This window comes from Mchenga conophoros, linkage group LG7, assembly GCF_057382185.1.
Source record: "Mchenga conophoros isolate Kocher_MC1m ecotype Shallow Benthic linkage group LG7, M_conophoros_male_GT1.1, whole genome shotgun sequence".
Taxonomy (NCBI): domain Eukaryota; kingdom Metazoa; phylum Chordata; class Actinopteri; order Cichliformes; family Cichlidae; genus Mchenga; species Mchenga conophoros.
In genome coordinates, this window is record NC_140532.1 from 44,793,764 (window position 1) to 44,814,250 (window position 20,487).

At 40.2% G+C, this 20,487-nt stretch overlaps 1 protein-coding gene across 1 annotated transcript in view; it reads left to right on the top strand.

Moving 5' to 3' along the window:
* Positions 1-20,487, top strand: part of wdr70 (WD repeat domain 70) — a 43,157-nt gene that overhangs the window by 445 nt on the left and 22,225 nt on the right. Inside the window, exons 2-10 of the mRNA XM_085279598.1 lie at positions 763-822; positions 938-1,021; positions 1,107-1,206; positions 1,342-1,561; positions 2,711-2,770; positions 3,247-3,380; positions 4,421-4,574; positions 8,694-8,770; positions 16,434-16,608. Coding sequence (XP_085135724.1) covers positions 763-822; positions 938-1,021; positions 1,107-1,206; positions 1,342-1,561; positions 2,711-2,770; positions 3,247-3,380; positions 4,421-4,574; positions 8,694-8,770; positions 16,434-16,608 — 1,064 coding nt within the window. The remainder of the gene's footprint in view (positions 1-762; positions 823-937; positions 1,022-1,106; positions 1,207-1,341; positions 1,562-2,710; positions 2,771-3,246; positions 3,381-4,420; positions 4,575-8,693; positions 8,771-16,433; positions 16,609-20,487) is intronic.

Here is a 20,487-nt window from a genome sequence, read left to right on the forward strand (position 1 = left end):
GAAGTGGATTAAACACACTTATCGGAAGCCTACATATAAATCCCGGAATGAATTCCATGCCAATATGGAAATTGGTTGTTGTGTCGGTATCAGTATTTCTTGTACATGATTATTTGCTTGCTAGCTTTCACAGCCCCATAGTCCGTAGTTTATGTAGAGTTATGTCCCAATTTACATAAAATAATTGTACCTTAACCAGTCTTTAATAATGGGACAGATTTTAAGGGATATTGGCATATGAACTGACATTGTTTACATGTCTTACATCATGATAAATGAAAAGGGAAAGGATGGGGTTATTGATTGAAATACTGTACATTACTGGAACATTCAGAGTAGACATAGGAGGATACCTCTGTTCATCCGTGTGTACGCTGCTAGTGTGGAGTATTAAACAAAGCATAAACAATAGAGTTAGAGATGCTCTCTCAACATATATGTCTTTCATAGCCATATAATGGTTGATGCACTATATGGATAAAACCACTGGGTTACCTGGACATTACACCTACAGGAACAGTGGCTCAGGAGTTAGTTGTGGAGTCTACTAATTGGGAGGTCTGTGTAACCCCAGTATTTTTCCTGGTCTGCCTAATCTCACTGAAACACGTGATGTTGAAGCTGTTCTTTGCTCTACAGAGGAAAACAGAAACCCTCCCAAATTGAATTACTTTTCATTTTTAAGCATTCTGAAGCGATCTGAAAAGGAAATTGTCACTATGGAGTCTAACACTGTAAACAAGGCACTGACCTCTTTTACAGCAACAGGCAAGACGAGTGACGATGGAGACATTGCATCTGTCATGGGATTCTCTGGGTTTGGTATGTGTAGTCCAGCACACTTGTCAGAAAATATAAACGTAAAAAAAGTATTCTCTGATAAAGTGACAATTTGAGTTGTTGCAGTCATACATCGAGTTTTATTTTTATCTTCCAGGTAAGAAAGCCCGCACATTTGATCTTGATGCCATTTTTGAGCAGACCCGGCGAACAGCCATCGAGAGGAGTCAGCGTGTGATAGGTAAGTGTTTCATCACTGGCAATGTGATAACCCTGCTTAGGAGTCATGATGAGTTTAATTGCATTTGGAATCATTGCGTCCTTAGAGGAGCGGCAGAAGGAGATAGAAATGGAGGAGGAGGGGGAGAGCTCCAAGTCAGTCAAACCGTCAGTCCAGAGTCAGAGAGGAAAAGCTGCTTCTTCCAGGTAGGGAGGCATTTATGAGGTTTTATCCTTAACTGACTGTTACATCTGTTCTGGCTTCCAATTTGTCTACTTAAGTGTACAATATGTTTTGCTTTGTCTGACAAAGCTCATTTATTTATTTTTTATCATTTTTAGAGTCCAGAAGAGCGACAGCAGCAGTGACAGTGGCTCAGATTCTGATTCAGACTCAGAGCTTATCGGGCCACCGGTGCCTCCTCAGCATGCAGCTCAGCAGGGCGATGATGATGATGATGAGCACGTAGGGCCACCTCTTCCACCAGGTTACACAGGCAGCACGGCTCACAGTGATGATGACGATGATGAAGAAGGAGAGGCACAAGATGACGACGATGATGTATGTCTGAATTATACAATCTCTTAGTAGGCTGTGAATTACAGCATACTACATATATCTGATTACACCTAGTCTGTCTAAAGTGTTGACTTTCTTCTTGCTCATTAAGAAAACAAGATTTTCTCAGTAAATGTTGGGCCATGGTGGTATGTTAGTAGTCTATAAGTGTTATACAGCGCTTTGCAGATCCATGTTGTAGCTGTGTACTGTGAGTTACCCTTCTTTGTGCATGCGCTCTGCATTATTTAGCTTGCCATGAATTATCCAAGAGTTAAAAACTATGAAGAAGTTGATTTTTTTTTAAGCTGCTCTTCCTCTTTGGTGTGAACTCTGCTCTTGTTTCTCTTCCTGTACAAGATAACTTTTCAGCCAATCAGCTCTCTCCTTATACGTGGCACAATTGCCACTAGGCTATGAGCTGCTGAATTTTTGGATTTCCGCGTTGGTTACATTCCCTTAACCTCGTCTCTGTGTCGCTAAAAGAACTATTTTATTATCATTGCAGGGTAATAAAAGTAAATAAAAATAAACAATGAATAGCTATTTGAACGGTGAAATAGCATGCACAGTTACAGGACCCAGATACTGAAGAATGGAATGGACTGGCTTTTTCCACAGTGCTTTTACATTGATACTGACCACTCAAAGCTCTTTTCACTATGAGCCAATTTATAGTGTGATTTTCCTACTGTGACAGATCACAATCTCGACATATAAAACCAACATTGTGTTCTGTGTTTGAGGTTTTAAAAAAAAATCCAACCACAAGATGGCAGCAGGAGAAAAGATTAACATTGTTAGTTTTGCACTGTACACGATAAAAGGTGAACTTTTTGCCTATTTTCTTAGTTGTGCTTTTTTCATTTGTTTTCTTTACATTACCAAAAGGACAGTGACACCTAAAATATCTGAATTTTTAATTAGAAGGATTTTTAGAATGTGTGTATTGCTTTTTACAGGAAAGTACTATCTACACAATATGTCAGATTCCAACCATTCACAAATATGACTTCTGTCGTTAAATGTCTTAGACTCACAACCTGTTAATGTAAAAATATCATACATATTGCTGCACTTTGATCAATTGACATAATATAGACTTGTGTTGTTTTGCCTTTTCGTCACGTTCATGTCAACTTTCTGTCCCAGAATCCAGTGAAAAAAATTCCAGACACTCATGAGATCACGCTGCAGCATGGCACTAAAACGGTAAGGCTTTCGCCTCTAACACCCAGCCAGTAATTAGAGCTGGTGACAACTCTATTCTCAGTTGACATTGAATAAAATTCTATTTTTATCACAAGCTTGTAAACAGTACAACTTTTGCTTATATTACGCACACACACACAAACATCTGGTTTCGGAGGCCTCTCATTGGATTTTCAGTTAACATTTATCTCACTGATTTTAGCCAAAAGAGCAGCTGTGAGGCTGTTACTTTTCTGCTTTTGTTTAGTCTGGTATCCAGATCTAGCACTTTTTCAGTTTTTAAACAGTTTAGTTCTAAATTATTGAAGAATAAACTTAAAATATTTGGGTTGTATTTATTTCTGTGCCTTTTAACAAAGCCAACATGACTGTATTGTTAAAGATTTCTAGTGTTATAACTAGTAATCAGCAGCGGCTTGCTTTCTGAGTTGTACAGGCTCATAAGTTGTCTCTTGGTTTTCAAACTGCTTCCTCAGGTGTCGGCTCTTGGCTTGGACCCCTCTGGAGCCCGCCTGGTGTCTGGTGGATATGATTATGATGTTCGATTCTGGGATTTTGCTGGGATGGACCAGGCTCTGCAGGCCTTCAGATCCCTGCAGCCTTGCGAGTGGTACTGAGAACAGCAACACACCTCCTTGACACGTGTTCAATAATTAATTTCATGTAAACATCCACTACACTGACTGCATTTCCATGTGCCAGAGTGTATACACTTTCACAAACACACACACACACACACATCACCAAACCTCATGCTAACTCTGCGACATCCTCTGTTTTCATGCAAAATGAGCCTTTTGAGAACAGATGGTTAAGATATGTGTCTGTTTGTGTGTTTGCATGTGTGTTTACTCCGTGTTTAACTAAAGCCATCATCAAAGATCAAATTCTTTTTTGCTTTTGGGAAGCAGTGGGCTGAGCTGGAGCAGGTTTCCCCTTATTAACGCTACATTTAATTTGATTACAGTGTGATCTAGGAGTCTGTTTGGTTTACTAACAAGCCGGGCTTCATATAGAAAGTTGTTGAAGCTTCCTCGGCCTGGGAACTGGATGAATCTGAGGGCTCATGTTTCATTTGCTCTGACAGAAAGCAGCTGATCTCACATTCAAACAGATTTCCACCTGGTCTTGCCCTTGCTCGACCAATCAGAAGTGGTTATCTAAAACGGAGTGGGTTATTTTTAGTGAATACTGTAGTATGTTTACATTTTTCCAGTGCTGATTGCTACCTCTCGCTTCGCTTTGCTCTAACTGTTTGTAGGGTTTGCCCTTTGATAATGCTCCAAGCAGAACTGAGAGGTTCCAGACTAATAAGCATTTGCACATTAACCTCGCAATGTCAGCACCCTGCCCCTATTTTTAAAACATCAGTTTTTATCAGTGGATAATTTTCTCTGTGAAAGCTTTGTTTTTTTATGCTTTAAAAACACTTTATTAGAAATATTCTGCTGTTGTTATAGTTGGGTGTCTTTGTTTATTGTTGTAGGCCAGTCATACAAATAATCAGGTACATCAGATGTTGAGATGTTTTGGTCGTATAGTTGCAATTATCTGGTGTTTATTTGTGCCTGAAAAAGTGAAGAATTAAAAGCTTATATAACAATGTTTTAGTGAAGCAGTCTTTGTTGTGCTGTTTTTGTGTCTCCTCAGCCATCAGATCAAGGCCCTGCAGTACAGCATCACCGGTGATGTCATGTTGGTGGTTTCGGGCAATGCACAGGCCAAGGTGTTGGACCGTGATGGCTTCAGTGTCATGGAGTGTGTGAAAGGAGACCAGTACATTGTGGATATGGCTAACACAAAGGTATGCCAAACTGCTGACTGTCAGTTTCTACAATAAAATCTAACGAAACAATAACAATGCGCTCTAAGAGGATCAGACGAGTGGCAATGAAGCCAAGAACACACAAGTTTACTAGAAATGTCAGTAATAATCGCTCACTGCAGTCAAACGCCACACGTTATGCCAAAAAGTAACTCCATTGTTACAGTTTCCACATCTGCTTTAATCTGAGTCATGAAAAATTTGTTCTTCAGAAAATATAAATAAAAAGAAAGTGCTCTGTAAATGACATAAAACAGGTGCTCATCAGTACGGCGAAACAACTCAACAAGTGCAAGTCTAACCAAGAGATTTCCTGAGGCACTCTCTTGGTTAGAATTATAAAAATATTTAATAGACATGATAAAATTATAAAATAGTTGGAGCAAGCGACCTACATGTATCCACTAAAAAGTCTTCATCACACCCCGATAATGAAGAAAAACAACTCCCTGTCTGTTGTTTTATCGCATTTTGTAAGCATGCAGAATCACTGTGTCAGTCTGGTTATTATTATAGATGTTTACGATACATTTTGCTATCATTTCACTGCCCCCTTGATTTTCTCTTTGAAGCCAGATTGTAATACTGCAGATGTGACTGATCATCTAACAGCCCATATTTTCTACTCCAACTTCCAACTTTTGTGATGCCGAAGTATTCTGAGATTTCAGCATTTATCTCGGAGAGTAAAATCACACCTAATCATAGTAAAATCTTATTAAAAAAATATGGTACAAGTTGTAATACTCTAGAATGTTGCAGGTATTCGTGTTTTCATTTCTATAGCAACTGCGGTCTACCCAGGATTCACTGCTAATTCCAAACATGCAGCGGACGATCTGTTCTTCTGCGCTGTGGGTTGACCCTGCCAGTGCATAATGGTAGCAATGTGTAGTTGGTTTTGTTTTTGTATGTGGGGATAACGATGTGTGTGCTGTGTGAGAAGCCAGCGGCACTCAGGAAGAGAGGAACACATGCTTTCGGGACTGTCGCGGTTCATTTCTTGCATATACCTGAATCTACAAAGAAGGATCCTAATTGAGTGTCCATGTTTGGATTTTATTGTGTTTAAGAAAGGCCATATTGGTAGTCAATGAGCATCTGTGCCTGCTGCACTGCATTTAGACATGGTTTATACCACCCATATGAATTACTTGAAGTGAAGGCCCATTGATCGCAAATAGTGTTTTCCTTGATGTCCTACATTCTTGTCCTGCACGGTCACATCTGGTGCTGATGGGGGAGTTTGGTTCAGTGAAAATGCGTTTTGGACGGGTGACGGTGTCCCAGTCAATTAGCTGTGTCTTATGTGATAATTAAGTCCTTGCTTTTATTCTGTCTCTGTTGACAAAAACTAATTTCCTTCCTAACTAACCCCACTGTGTGCAGAGATTTGTCACACGCAGGCCTGCACTGTATGTACATGCAGTATGATCACATGGTATTGCTTCTGTCTCCCTGAATATGTATTGCTGTCAGTGATACTTCTCTGAATAAATACTATAGACAAGACAAATTTCCATCAGCAGGTGAAAATAATTTTCGTACTAGTTCCAATTTTTGCACAAACTATTCTTCTTAATTCTTTCAGTATTCCCAAATGTAAACGCTAACACAGACACTTTTCTGGCCTAAGGAAATTGTGATAATAAAAAACTGGGCTTGCCCATCCGTTCTTGTCTGTTTGTCATTATAATTCTTTGCGCTTACTTTTGTTATCGATATCTGCTGTTTTTTAGTCTTTCGCAAGTTGTTGTTGTGAACCTGAGAAGCATAATGCAGTTACTGGAGAAGAGTAATTTTCCATTGCTTTCTGATGATTACACCAGAATTAGGAAAAAATGTTTCATTAAATTAAAAGAATTGCATTTTTCTTTTCTAATTTAAGGAGAAACCTTAAAGTCCTAAGAGATGCGTTCATTTACTTGGCAACTGGATTGTGCGTAATTATTCAGCTCCCTGAGTCGATACTTTGTAGAACCACCTTTTGCTGCAATTACAGCTGCCAGTCTTTTAGGGTATGTCTCTACCAGCTTTGCACATAGAGACTGAAATCCTTGCCCATTCTTCTTTGCAAAACAGCTCCAGCTCAGTCAGATTAGATGGACAGCGTTTGTGAACAGCAGTTTTCAGATCTTGCCACAGAAATTCGATTGGATTTAGATCTGGACTTTGACTGGCCCGTTGAAAACATGGATATGTTTTGTTTTAAACCATTCCATTGTTGCCCTGGCTTTATGTTTAGGGTCGTTGTCCTGCTGGAAGGTGAACCTCCGCCCCAGTCTCAAGTCTTTTGCAGATTCCAAGAGGTTTTCTTCCAAGATTGCCCTGTATTTGGCTCCATCCATCTTCCCATCAACTCTGACCAGCTTCCCTGTCCCTGCTGAAGAGAAGCACCCCCAGAGCATGATGCTGCCACCACCATATTTGACAGTGGGGATGGTGTGTTCAGAGCAGCTGTTTGTACTGACATTAGATTACACACGTGCACTCTATTTAGTCATTAGCACTCGTCAGGCAATGTCTATGGGCAACTGACTGCACTCAGACCAAAGGGGGCTGAATAATTACACACACCCCACTTTGCAGTTATTTATTTGTAAAAAATGTTTGGAATCATGTATGATTTTCGTTCCACTTCTCACGTGTACACCACTTTGTATTGGTCTTTCACGTGGAATTCCAATAAAATTGATTCCTGTTTGTGGCTGTAATGTGACAAAATGTGGGAAAGTTCAAGGGGGCCGAATACTTCTGCAAGCCACTGTAGATGAGTTTGAGATTATTGTCCTAACTCTCAATGCCAGTGGTAAGTTCTTCTCCAGTTACCTGCTTGAAAATATTACCTTACCCATACTTGAGTAACCACAGACCCTACGCCTTGCAGGTGAGAGCTTCTTGCATGACACTAAGGTATCCCATTAAACCCTGTGAAAAAGCAGATTTTTTTTCCTTTACATGAAAAGTTGTCTTTTACTTCTGGGATGACATTTGCGCTAATTTAAAAAAAAAAAAAAAGACATTGTTTTCAGTGATGCATTATGCTTTGAACACTTGGAGAAGGATGAATCTGATTTTTTTAAAGGAAGCTAGTGCCTTTTTCACACTCATGCAAAGCTGTTTTGAAGGTTGCTGTTTTTGCACAGAGGAGGGAATTAGTGAGGGGCTTCACGGACCATTTGTACTTTCCTGATCATATAGCGAGTGCATATTTTACCATAAAATTTAACAGCTTAGCAATTTGTAGTTCTTTTTAGTCATAAAACAGCAGGTCATATGCAATTATTCTTAATCAGTTATTAATATGGTGTGTTGTTAAAGTATTTGACAGTGAACAGACAGGCCCTCTTCCTGATCCACACATACCAATGCCATTTGGTCAGCTTCTGCTCATGCAAGGCTCTGCTTCTTGAGCATCCTGTCAAATAGCAGTATGTCTTGTCTGAAGCCCCTTCGCAGCACACTGAAGTGTTCCACTCTGACCTGGCAGCCAGAGAGGCCTCTCTCTGGGTTATACTGCTTTGGAGTTATTTGTTATGAGTAATTCTCCACATGACTCTCCAGCAGAGGAAATGTGTAGAAGTTACAAAGAGCAAAGAGCTCACTGTTCCAGGGCCTCTGAGTTCACTAGCACAGTTGTAAAGTGAGACTTATGTCGAGGAAATCCGAACGTTAATGTAAAGTCAATGTACAGTGTAACCTAATTAAGGATATGGATAAAGGACTCACATTTGTAATGCACAGTGCTGGAAAATTCACCATCGGATTAATTATCTGGTGACCTTTTGTGTTGCAAGTTTTGCCAAAATGGAAAAACAACAGCTGTCTTTACTCTTTATTTGTACGCACGATTACGAAATATGTCTTAATCTCCTTTCAAGTTTCTAACAGCACATGCTAGCTACTATTTCTGTGGCTTGCCCTTGAATATAAAGTGTTTAAAAACTGCTGTGAAGAAAAGGAAGCTCAATATCTGCTGTGCACTGGATCCAAAATAAATAAAGCCACTGGAAGCCAGCCACAGGATATTGGGTCATTTTAGTGCTTGTTAAAAGTGTGCATTTGTTTATTTTCACTTTATGCTCTTTTTTTTCTCAGGGCCACACAGCTATGCTTAATTGTGGGTGCTGGCATCCCAAGATTAAAGAAGAGTTCATGACCTGCTCCAATGATGGGTAAGTTTTAACCAAGCATTGTAAGCTTTGAGTTAAAGGCAGAAGCCTCCACGCCCCCGTTGTCTTTCTCGCGCTGTTACATTGCACATGTTGTGCATCCAGTTGTTAAGCTTCACAGTGAGCCGTCTTGATTTTCAGGGAGGAGAAAACAGAAATGGCTTTTAGATGGGCCTAATCTCTTTGTGACTCACCAAGCATGTGTATTTTGTATAGTGAGTTTTGATCTTGGCTGATTTTATCTCTTTAAATGAAAACAAGCCTCTGGTCTTTCTAAACAATAACTGGTTACTTTCCTGTACACTTCATTTACAGGCATAACAAGGAGTCTCTGTTTTACAAACCAGCGTGTGCCATTTATAGTAATAATCATTGAGAAAGTCCCCCAGGACATTGAAGAGTATGCAGTCAGTGAGAAATACCCTTTCTCATCTTCAGAGAACTGCTGATAGCACAGTGACACCCATCATACATAGGCCACACCTCTTTGATATAAAATTAATGTCCAGCATTATATTTAGTAATTCTTACTGTCGGATTTTCAAAGTAATGCTCTCACCGAACAGACTTTTCTTCGCTCTCATCCCCTCCGTCACCAGCAGGGAGTCCTCTAATCCAGACTATGCCTCTGAAGATTGTAGCATGGCCTCATAGCTGTGTGTTTGCACATGGCATATTTATACTGGATGTTGTCCAAATGGAGCCCTTTATTTGTATGCAGTGATTTAGACCAGATCAACCGCTGTCATACACAGATATTTATATTGTTTGCTTCAGACCGCAGAGTTTTAACAGTCAGCGACATCCTTAAATCAGCACTAAACCTGTAGAAGCTGTAATTCTTTGTCCTGTGTATAGGTGTGCGGGAACATTTGTAAGGCAAAGAGTATGACTAAGCTACAGCACATTGATGAGTCTAAGAGAGTGTGACAGACAGCAGTAGAGACACCTAGGGCTATCATCATTAAGGAGAAACAAGGGCCCGACTTTGCGGGCAGCCCGCAGCCCAGTGTTTACCAGTGTTACTGCTCCCCCAGATGTGGAGGTTGGTTTAATTAGCTCTCATTGAGGCTCTGGAAATCCTCCCCTGGCACGTTAGCATTGGGTGTTTCTCCTGGCCAGCTAACAGGAGAGCAGCAGAGAGGAGCGCACAGGGAGCCATTCATAGGCAGAGGGGCTGCATGCGGGAGAGGTTCACAGCAGCAGACCCAGTCGGTGTGGCAAGCTGAGTCTCAGAGATGTGGCAAAGACAGAAAAGGGGGGGGGGGTGGCTATGTGGATTTACAGGTGGAGGAGGTTGTTCCTGGTTACATTTTCCCACCTTATTGTGTTGGTAATGTGCTTTGCAACTTGGTGCAGAATTTCACTTTATTGGTGGACACACTGTCCCTGAACCTACAATGTTTTCAATCAAAAATTCCTTTTTGTTGCTTTGGAGCAAACTGCATGTTACTACAAGTCCTAAACAGATAACTTTAAGCACACAAGGTTTGCAGAAGAATGCTTAAAATTGCGATATGTGTGATAAGTTGCTTAAACTACAGTTGCCACAATAAGGTAAATATTAATAATATATATTTGTGGGGTTTTTTGCTTGACTCAGGCTATAATAATTTGGAAGGCTGTCCCTTCATATTAGTTCCTTTCGTTTGCTCACTTTTAATTTATGTGGGTTTACTCAGTGATTTACAACATCACAGATGGTTTGTCGAGGATCTAACTGTCTATGGATCTTTCTACATTAATGAGACTGTTCTGTTGCCATGAAGGTGTGAAACACACAGTACCATCACTGAAACCTTATAGACAACTATGCTTTTCATCATGGATTATTAATGCTTCAGTTATTAAGGACAGTCTTCCTCCTTTTCTTTGTCTCACCATCCACTCCATTCACTTTAGTGAATAAGTATGGATTCTGCACAGGGGCCAGGCGGTAGTCAGTGGACGTCTTGAGAATGGGCCAGCAGTTGGCCAGTAGTATGAGAGGCTGTCAGCTGCTGTCTGTCTGCTTCAATATTAGACCAACATCCAGGCTTTTCCAGGTCTTTCTGCCTAGTTAGAGGCTCTTTCTTGTGTTTACTTGAATAGGTTATTAAGCATGATCACTGGACCGCCCAGCTTCTTAATTAAAGGTCCCCCAGTAGTGTGGAATCTCATTCATTAAGGGCTACCTCCCAGCGCCTTGAATGATTTCATTAACCCATACTTTTTTTTCCCCTCCTGGGAGGAAGTGGATGAGAGGGAAGTACTGATAATATAGCAGCAGGGTGTTCTCAGAAACTGTGGCTTGAATAGGGCTTCAGTAGAACTGTGCGAATCGAGTCAGTCAGTGAAAAGTGTTGCGCTGTGTGTGTCAACATTTCACATTCTTCTGTCATTCTGTTTGAGAGCGTGCAGTTGTAAAATGAAACAGTGTTTTCCAACAGTATTCATGTTTGATCCTAAGGAACAAACCGCACAAGTATGAAGCAACTTTAACTGCGTCTGAGTCTTCGGTGAATGTTTGAAAGCCACAGATTTTATTTCCAAGAAAGTGAAAGCAATACTTGCTGGGTTAACTCTCAGTGGAAGTATTTCTTTGGCAGGGCTGATCTTGAAGTAGTAAAAAAGTTAAAATATAGCTCTGACTTGGTGTATATTAGGAGCTTTTTTAAAAACTTCTAATGCACCAAATCTTTAACACTTAACTAACCACATGGCATAAAACAGTTTACCAAGTATAACACTGGAAAGATTTGTGTTGTTGTTTTGAAGGATAGGACATTGGTGATTCTTGGCTTTACGTACGTAGTTTTATAGTGCCTAGGAGAAGGTTAAAAATCGATGCGACTGAAATTTCAGCCAGTGGAGCACAGAGGACAGGACAAATGGCGACGTTCTAATTGGGCCCACATGTTACTTCTGTCGAGTCTTGAAGCACACTTGAGCATGTGTACACACAAATACACACAATTTGAGGAATGTTTCCAGGAGGTTTGAATGCCAGGGATTCCCTTCGCGCTGGCCTGCTGTCAGGGCTGCAGCTGGACTTGGATGTGTAGCTGTATACAAGGAGACCCAGAGGACAACATGGCAGGGCCTTTTACTGCTGACAAATTGTTTGTCTTTGTCATGTGCTCAAACTAAACATTTGATTTGAAATGTGTCATACTAGAGAGCATCGACAAACACAAAGTCACATAAAGCAGATTTGTGATTTAACGCATGGATAAATTGTGGTAGTAATTCATCTTGTTTTGCGAGAATGGTACTTTTGTGTAAGGCCGTACTTCTGTCTCTCCCTCTCTCTGCTTTTGTCTGCTGTGAGCGCTAATTGATCATCTCTAGCACTCGGAACTTGACGAATTAGCAAGTCAGTTGCTTATCAGTGCCCTTGGTAATAGTTTACTTTCAATTTTAAAGGAAAGGAGAGTTAAATGGATGACATATGAGGAATGACTCCTCAAAGTGTGGGTGAGCATGTTGGGGCAATTCACTGAACTGGATGGGTTCATCCACAGTCCAGCACATCTCCAACTCTTTCCCACCTTTTTTTTTTTTGCCTGTCCCGTTTGGATCTTTAGCCTTCAGAATTGTTGTCTGAAGGCCAAGAAAGATGCCAAGTGGATTTACTTTACCAAGTGGATCATCATGGCCTTTCTATATTGGTCCATTTGATTGACCTTTATTATAATTATGTATTTATTTTATTTTCGCTTTTTAAAGACGGGACAGACATGACTGGGGGATAGGACAGGGAGAAAGAATGAAAGAAAGAGAGGGAGGGAAAGAAAAATAGAGGGGAGAAGAGATGGTGAGAAAGGGGGGAAGAAAAAAAAGAAAAACAAACAAAACACCTGGATCACCTGTATGGAGATAAAAAAAAAACCAGAAGAGAAAACACTAGCTAACAATAGATACTTTTTTAGTTTCACCTGTTGAGAATGAAAAAAGTAAACAAGCAGAAGAAAACGAGAGCAATACAATAAACAACATCATGATGATATATGGGAATATAACAGTAAATACTAAATATTAAACATTATTGTGCAGCACGTAAGATCGACAGCACACAGTGTGCTATAAAGCTCTGAATGGTTTAGGACCAAAATACATCAATGACCTCCTAACCCAGTATGAACCATCCAGATCCCTCAGGTCATCTGGATCCGGTCTTTTATCAGTTCCCAGAGTCAGAACCAGACACGGAGAAGCTGCATTCAGCTTTTATGCTCCTTATATCTGGAACAAACTCCCAGAAAGCCTCAGATCAGCTGAAACACTCAGTTTATTTAAATCCAGGTTGAAGACTCACCTGTTCTCAGCTGCATTTGAATAAAGCACCAAATCCACACTTTAAGCTTAAATTTCAAAACTTACATTTAACTACTGATTTTATCTACTGTTCTGATTTTATCTGTTTTGATTTTATATACTGTTGTTTGTTTGTTTGTTTGTTTGTTAATTAGTTAGTTAGTTTATTTGCTTGTTTTATTCAATTTTAAATCATGCTTTTTATTTGTTCTTGTTTCTAATGTCTCTGTAAAGCACTTTGAATCACCTTGTTGTTGAATTGTGCTATACAAATAAACTTGCCTTGCCTTGCCTTGCCTTGCTTTGTGGTAGGAGCCAAAAAGGGTGTCGTTTGTGTGTGTGAGAGCACCCGTGTGTACACCTGTGAGCATGAACGCGCTTGTTTTTAAAAGGTTCCTTCATGTAATGATCTGCTAGCTAACTCTTTCCCACCTTACATTGCAAGTGTTCCATATTCTGCCCACGAATGCACATACCATAGCTTTAAGGAGTGCATTAATCCTTTTTGTTCAATTTATAGCCATGGCTGAATTTTTGACTGACAGTAGCCTCTAGTTTTTTACTGTGAGAGCTGTGAAATACAGTGTTTGTTTCTTTTGTCAGCGAACTGGGTCGCAACTTATCACACCTTTGCTTGATTAAATCTGAAAACCTGCCTTGACTCAAGCTCAAGAGATATTTTTCTAGGCATTTTGCCTTTTGTAGTGTATGGTCTCACCCGCCTTGCTACTGAGCAGAAACAATGTTGTGAAAATGTTGTGAAGTTTTGTGAATGAGTCTGTCACTGTACCCACAGCCCATCTGTGCCACAATGGCCACAATCTTCCTCCTTTTGATTCATTGCTTGGGTACAATTGTGTGCATGCCTCCTAAATCCCTCTGTTATCTTCTTTAGCTGTGATGGAAGATTGAGCATCTTCCCTCCTAATCCTCCTTTCTCATAACAGAGCCCCAGTTAGTCAGTCAACCAGGAAACAGGCAATTCAGTCTATCACTGGAATTCGACCAATAAACAACCTTAAACAAGACGAACGCTCTTCTTTTCCGTCTCTCTTCTTCATCCCGTAATCTGGAAAGGTGATCCTAGCAGCCGTCACCCCCACTGGGCCTATAACCTGATGTACAGATAAAACCCGAGGCCTAGGGAGCTGTCACTCCTCAGTTGATGTGTCAACGACTGTGCTACCTTGTAAAGTGCACATGCATGACTGAGGTTGAATGGGTCTCATTTTATTGCATTCACCCCTCTGCCTGTGAAGCGTTTGTGCAAGAAAAGGGGGCTGCTGATTGAAGGGAAAACAGGCCTTTGAGAAATGGGAAATGACAATGTTATTACCTGCTAATGTTTTTTGTTCATGCTGTGTATCATTTTTTAATATATACCTGTTATCCCCTTCCCCCAACCATCCATTTTGGGTTATTTAGACCAAAATACTGAATTTTGCTCTACAAGGGCCCAATATCCACTTACAAGGACATTATACTGCTACTGTTCTATCAAAATTTTAAACGGATATACTCATATGTGGCTCTTATTTTTCTTAAAAACAAAAATAAGGTAAAAAAAAAAATCTGGTAATTTTTTGTTTTTACATTCATTGGGCCCCAATATGCCCAAATATCAAAGAGAAATTAAAAATGCATGCAGTGGAAGAGTTCGGGTCTTAGGAGGTTAAAACTAAAATGAACCCCTTTAGATAGCCCTCAGTTTCCCACAAGCATCTTACTCCCGACAAGTGACTGTGTGCAGTCTTTCCCCATCACTTACGCTCTGCTCAGCACTGGTGGGCTCCAGCCTCTCTGCTCTATCCCTCTGACAGTCAGCAATGCCATGTTTTGGAAAGAGTTTCTTATGATAAATACCATTCCAGGTTTTGTGTGGTACATGAAAGGTCATGTTGTCTTTGTTGGCTTGACACTCGCCCACAGTCTCCTGTAAACAGAATTGAGATGTCTGTGTGAGGCAGCAGGTGGACCAATATGTCACTGAGTTTGTGGCTATCGCTCTTTATCCCTCACTCACACACATACACATGGAAATCTGCTGTGTAAACAGCTTACTGTACAGTGCAGAAGCCTCCAGTTTGCATTGGAAAATATGATTTTATACATGTGGCCTTTGCACTTTTTTCCCAGCAGGATTTTTTCTTTTCTGTGATTTAACAGCTTTCATGTTATGTGGATTTAAACACAACTATGCATCAGAGTTTTATTTGACCCTTGCAGGTTTTCACTCAAACCATATGTCTTCAGCTGGCATTTGTATCACATTGTTAGACTTATCCAAACACAGTTGAGTGTGTGTGTCTGTGATTTTGTAGCCGGCCACAGTGGAATCCTTCCCTGGCTGTTAGTAGCAGCCCTGCCTGTATGTTTATACTCCCCTGCTGACCCCGTGACCCAGAGGTCAAGATACCCACTAAAGCAGGCAGTGGGTTCACAGACACATTTGGATGAACCGTGTCTGTCACGAATGTTGGTGGGAGCATGTGAGGTGCTGGCATGTCGATGTGTACTAACACCCTTCCAATAAATAAATGTGGGAGGTGAAGTCTGTCTCATCACTGGTGGGCACCTGAGTTAGTGCTGTTATCATTTTTTTGCCATCTTTGCTTTATCAGTCTGAGATGATGCAGAGCTAGATTAAGGAGAAAGGCAGATAAAAGCATCATTTAAACTCTATATTTATTTGCAATGTACAAAAATGTAAGTATTAAAACTGCATTTTTGTTGCATTTTTTTTAGATGAATGCTCATTCTGAATTTTAAGCTAGCAACATTTGTCATTATGCAGTTTTAGTGGATAAATCAATCAATAAATAGGTTTATCCTCTGTATGACAGCATATGTAGCTTCAAAGCATGAATAGATCGTACAGCATTAATGGTGCCTTCGCAGAAAGTTTCAAGCTCATTTTTGGTTTCGATCCAGGAAAGAACTGTAAAGTGTTACACAGACTGACCTGTATCCATGAGGGCTTATTGTTTTACTCTCATTTTATGATGTTTTGGAATGAAATCTCTCATTTGTATTTTACGACGGGTCTGCATTCAAACCCCCACTCTCAGTGCTCCAGGTTGTGTAATGTGTTCAGCAGATGTAGGAAAGAGAATCAGGACTTCATGGACGCTTCAGACGTACCTGTCAGACTGATCTACTGTTTTGCTCTTCGCAAAACTTCTCACCCTGCGTCACAGAGCTGCCTGACCTAAAGTTTCACGAAATGACGGGGGACACCGTATCGCCACAGTTCTGATTTATTATGGTGGATGCAGGTGTTAAAGAACAAATATGTTGTGAGAGACGGACGTTTTTTGAGTGATTCATGACAACCGGGTTAGGATAAATTAAATGATCTGTCTGTTCACAGCACTGTGCGCACATGGGACCTCAATTCAGAGAAGAAGCACAAGTCTGTGTTCAAGCCTCGCTCCTTCCAGGGTAAGAAGGTCATCCCCACATGCTGCACCTACAGCCGCGACGGGAAGCTCATCGCAGCGGGCTGCCAAGATGGCACCATCCAGATCTGGGACAGAAACCTCAGTGTGAGTTTTAAAACACAAACGCATGCCAGCCGCCGGCAATGTGCAGTGGATTGTAAACATTGGATGTCTGTTTTCTTATGGGCTCAAGTACAGAGTCATGAGACTCAGGTCACAGGCCAGAGAGGTCAGAGGTCGGCAAATCGCTAAGCCCAAAGAATTTAAAATGCTTTTGTCTAAACTGGAAGTAGCCCAGTCTGAAGTATTGATGTGATCAAATATTTGATCTGATGTTGATACTGGGGGAAAGCCAGCACATGTTATGACCCCCCTAGAGCCTCTCCCCTAGCATGGCTTGAAAGAGCTACTTATGTAACAGAATTAACTGATGGTTAATGATTGAGGTGAGTTACATGAAAGTTGCTGGGAGGCCCAATCACAATTTCCCCCTGCACATTTTCCATTTAATTAGGTAATTAGGAAATTAAGTGATCAAAGTGTACATTCCTTTCCTCAAGATTCACATCGTTGAGGTAATAGTTGATCTTGGCTTCTGGCAAGCAGTGCACTCACTTATTTGGCTCTTTTCATTTGAGTTATTTGACAAATCAACACTGTTGATAAAAATGACTTCCATTCAGGGTTGAGAAACCATGACGTCCATCAGATCTTTTGGGTGACTCGAAAGTTTTTTTCACTGATTCTTACTCCGTAACACATTCTTCAATGTCTTACTAATTTGCTTCATCTTTTCTCCTTCATGACTGTCGCAGTGATGTGATGTCATTGCCTGGGCTCCAAATGCTGCTGTTTCCTGTTTATTGGCGACAAGGCATATCTGACAGTTTATTGTTCTTCTCATTAGTCACACAAAACATTTACCCCCATGAATGGATGGCAAGATGAGAAAGGGAAAAAGAGTTTAGTGGACCTACAGCAATCAATTTAGCAGGCATCATTGCATTCTGGGAGATTATAGGCTGATATTTTGTCATCAGAGAGTCCTTAAACGCTGAAAACGTAGATTTTAGGATTGAACATAAAATTGAATAAGGATTATTCATTATGCTTCTATTAAACATATACACTGCTTAATAGAAGCCAGTTTAAGGACAGTTTTTGACTATTTGTCAGTATAAGTCTAATTTTAACTATCTGAAGAATAATAAGTTATTTTTCAGTACATTTGTTCTCTAATTCTTTTTGTTCCACTTCATATCCTTTCATCTGTTCAGCTCTATCTGTGGTCAGGGGTGAATGCTTTTGTTATTTTGTATGAGAACAGAAATAGTAATAGTAAGCTGTAGTGAGTGAGTTGGAACAGACTCATTGGGCATAAAAGCTTATCCAGATTAGGGAAATGGGAAGTAGTCGTCATGTTAATTAATCCAACAACCGGCTTCATAATCAAATACAGTGTAGTTTGTATGATTTTTTTTTTTTGTGTGGCTCTAACGGCTTTCCTATTGTAAGTCTTTGCTTCTATGAACCCCACTTTATATAGACTCCCTTCTCTGCTCCAGTCACCCATCATCCCACCCCTGTGCTGCTCACAGCAGCATGCTTTTTGCAATTGGGTTAAAGCTCTCAAAATTTATTACCCCTCCTTCTCCAAGCTAAATATTTACCCTGCGTCCCATAGCAGCTTACAATAGTCATGGCTGTTTCCTGACCACTGGAGCCTGTCCTCTCTGAATGGCTCAAGAATTTAGTTGGTGCCCTCTGCCCTAATCAGCAACCTGTGCTGCTGACTCGAATTTAGCCACAAGCCTAAAAAGGAGTTGACCTCCCGATGCTTTTATTGCTGCTCCCTCCCCCCGCTTTTAAATGAGGCCTATCTGCTGTTGTATTGCCACTATTACTCATGGCAAGAATATGCAGGCAGATCAATCATGATGAATCTCATACATGACCTTGATCTATGGCTCAGTCTGAAGAGAAGCTATTGAGAGTGACACATCGCGCTCTTGAACCCTGACATGAGTTGATTGATCCTGCGATGGGAGTCAAGTAGGTCTCGTTCGGTGCACTGCCACAGAGGGTGATTGCATGTTCATTCCCTGACCAAAGGGGTCGGTGCCAGGATTGCAAGACTGCATTTAAATGGTTGCCAGGTAATGTGCACTTTGTGATACTGGGTGCATTGATGGTCCAGGTTTTTTGCTCCAAAACATTACCACAGAGACCTGAGGAATGTTATGGCGTCATAGGTGAACTTACATGCTTCCAGACTTCAAAGTGGGACCCCAAAAGAGGTGGTTTTGAAAAACTACACAGTGCAGAGTATTACGGTTAGGTGGTGAATCAGATATGCAAGCAAAAAGAAAAAAAATCTGCCACACTTTCAAGCTTTTGAATAAGAGCAATCAGTAAGTGTTAAGCTGGTCCTGCTGTGTCTTACTTTGATCTTATATTACTCTTGATATAAAAGTAATTAAGAGTCCAGACTCAATTTCATTCCATTAATCACTCTTATAACACTGCTTTTTCTGTCTAGAAGTGGATTTCGGTTTGGTAAGTGTAGGAGTTGAACATAGCTGAAATTAGTTTTCCACTTGATCTGAAATAGAGATATTAATTGAAAAGAAAGATATTCAGAGGTAGTTCATTATTGACTTCATTATTACATGTGTGAGAACATTGACTTACTTAATGATTAGTAAGTCAAGGTTTTTGTCTTGCCAGAGACATCAAATATACCGATGAGATCCTCAAACTAGGAAAAGACCTTTAAAAATTCATAGCATAGATCAGGTTTTTGTTTGGGAAGTTAAACAAGCAGCATTAATCTTGACAACAGATTTTGAGGTTGTTTTAGTCATAGTTTGTTTTTTTATTAAAATGCCATTTAGTTTTATTCATAATTTAAGCATCTGAATTGTTTCATTTTATTAGACTAAATGTCATAAGATTACAGTAGACTAAATCTAAAGTTGATTCAGTTGACCAAAATATAGAGTGTAAACTTTTTTTTTTTTTTACCTGTGAGACCTGCTTCGTGTGAAATGTGTCCCTATGTCCACCCGTCTCTTCCTCCAAAGCGTTAACATTTTGCTGAGTTTTCATTAGAAACAAGGAGTACAGTAAATAGTTGTACCGTTTCCTGGGGACAGATTAAATGTGCTCATCTAACCTTACCATAGAAGGACATCACTTCTGATTGGATCACTTCCAAATGCGTCCCACCTTTCTACACAATTTAATTAGTTTCGATTGGATCTCGTCTCTCCAGCATGCCTCTCGTTTTTGCTCGTTGATGATTGTGTTAACACCTTTCATCAGCTTTTTTTAACTTGTGCATTAGCTTTTGTTTAGTTATCGTCTTGCTTTCACCAGGAAAAAAAATTGTCATTAATAAAACTGTGATGAAAAGTATTGGTCAACGAAATTAGCACTGATTACAAGGGAAGCTATTAAAATGCCACTGAATAGCTTACTGCCATGAACCTCTCAGTGCAGGGTCCTCTAGAAGTTTGATTAACGCACCTTCAGAACATAGTATTTTCACTGTAAAGTAGTAAATCCAGTGGGTGCTCAAAGATAAATTAGGAAAGGCGATCAGAACCTCTTAAAGTCAACTCATGTTTCTAAATGATCTAGGATTTGACAACACGTGAGAGCATCTAAAAATGAATAAATCCACCAAGCACTCTAGAGACATCATAATCATAAACATTTATGACATCTTAGTCATATCTTAGTCCCGTCATTTTGACTTGCTCATTGTTTTTCTCATTGCCACACACTTTGATTCTCTGTCTGACTATGCTGTATATGGGACTTCTCATAGGCGGTGTATCGACGATTAGACATGTCTGAAAAGTGAAACCACTGTGGTAGCGCCTTAAACCTGCATTCTTTCTAATACCCAGCAGGAGGCAACTCTTCTAACTGAAAAAAAGAAATCCCCATTATAGAGAAGCCTATAGCTTATTTTGTTCT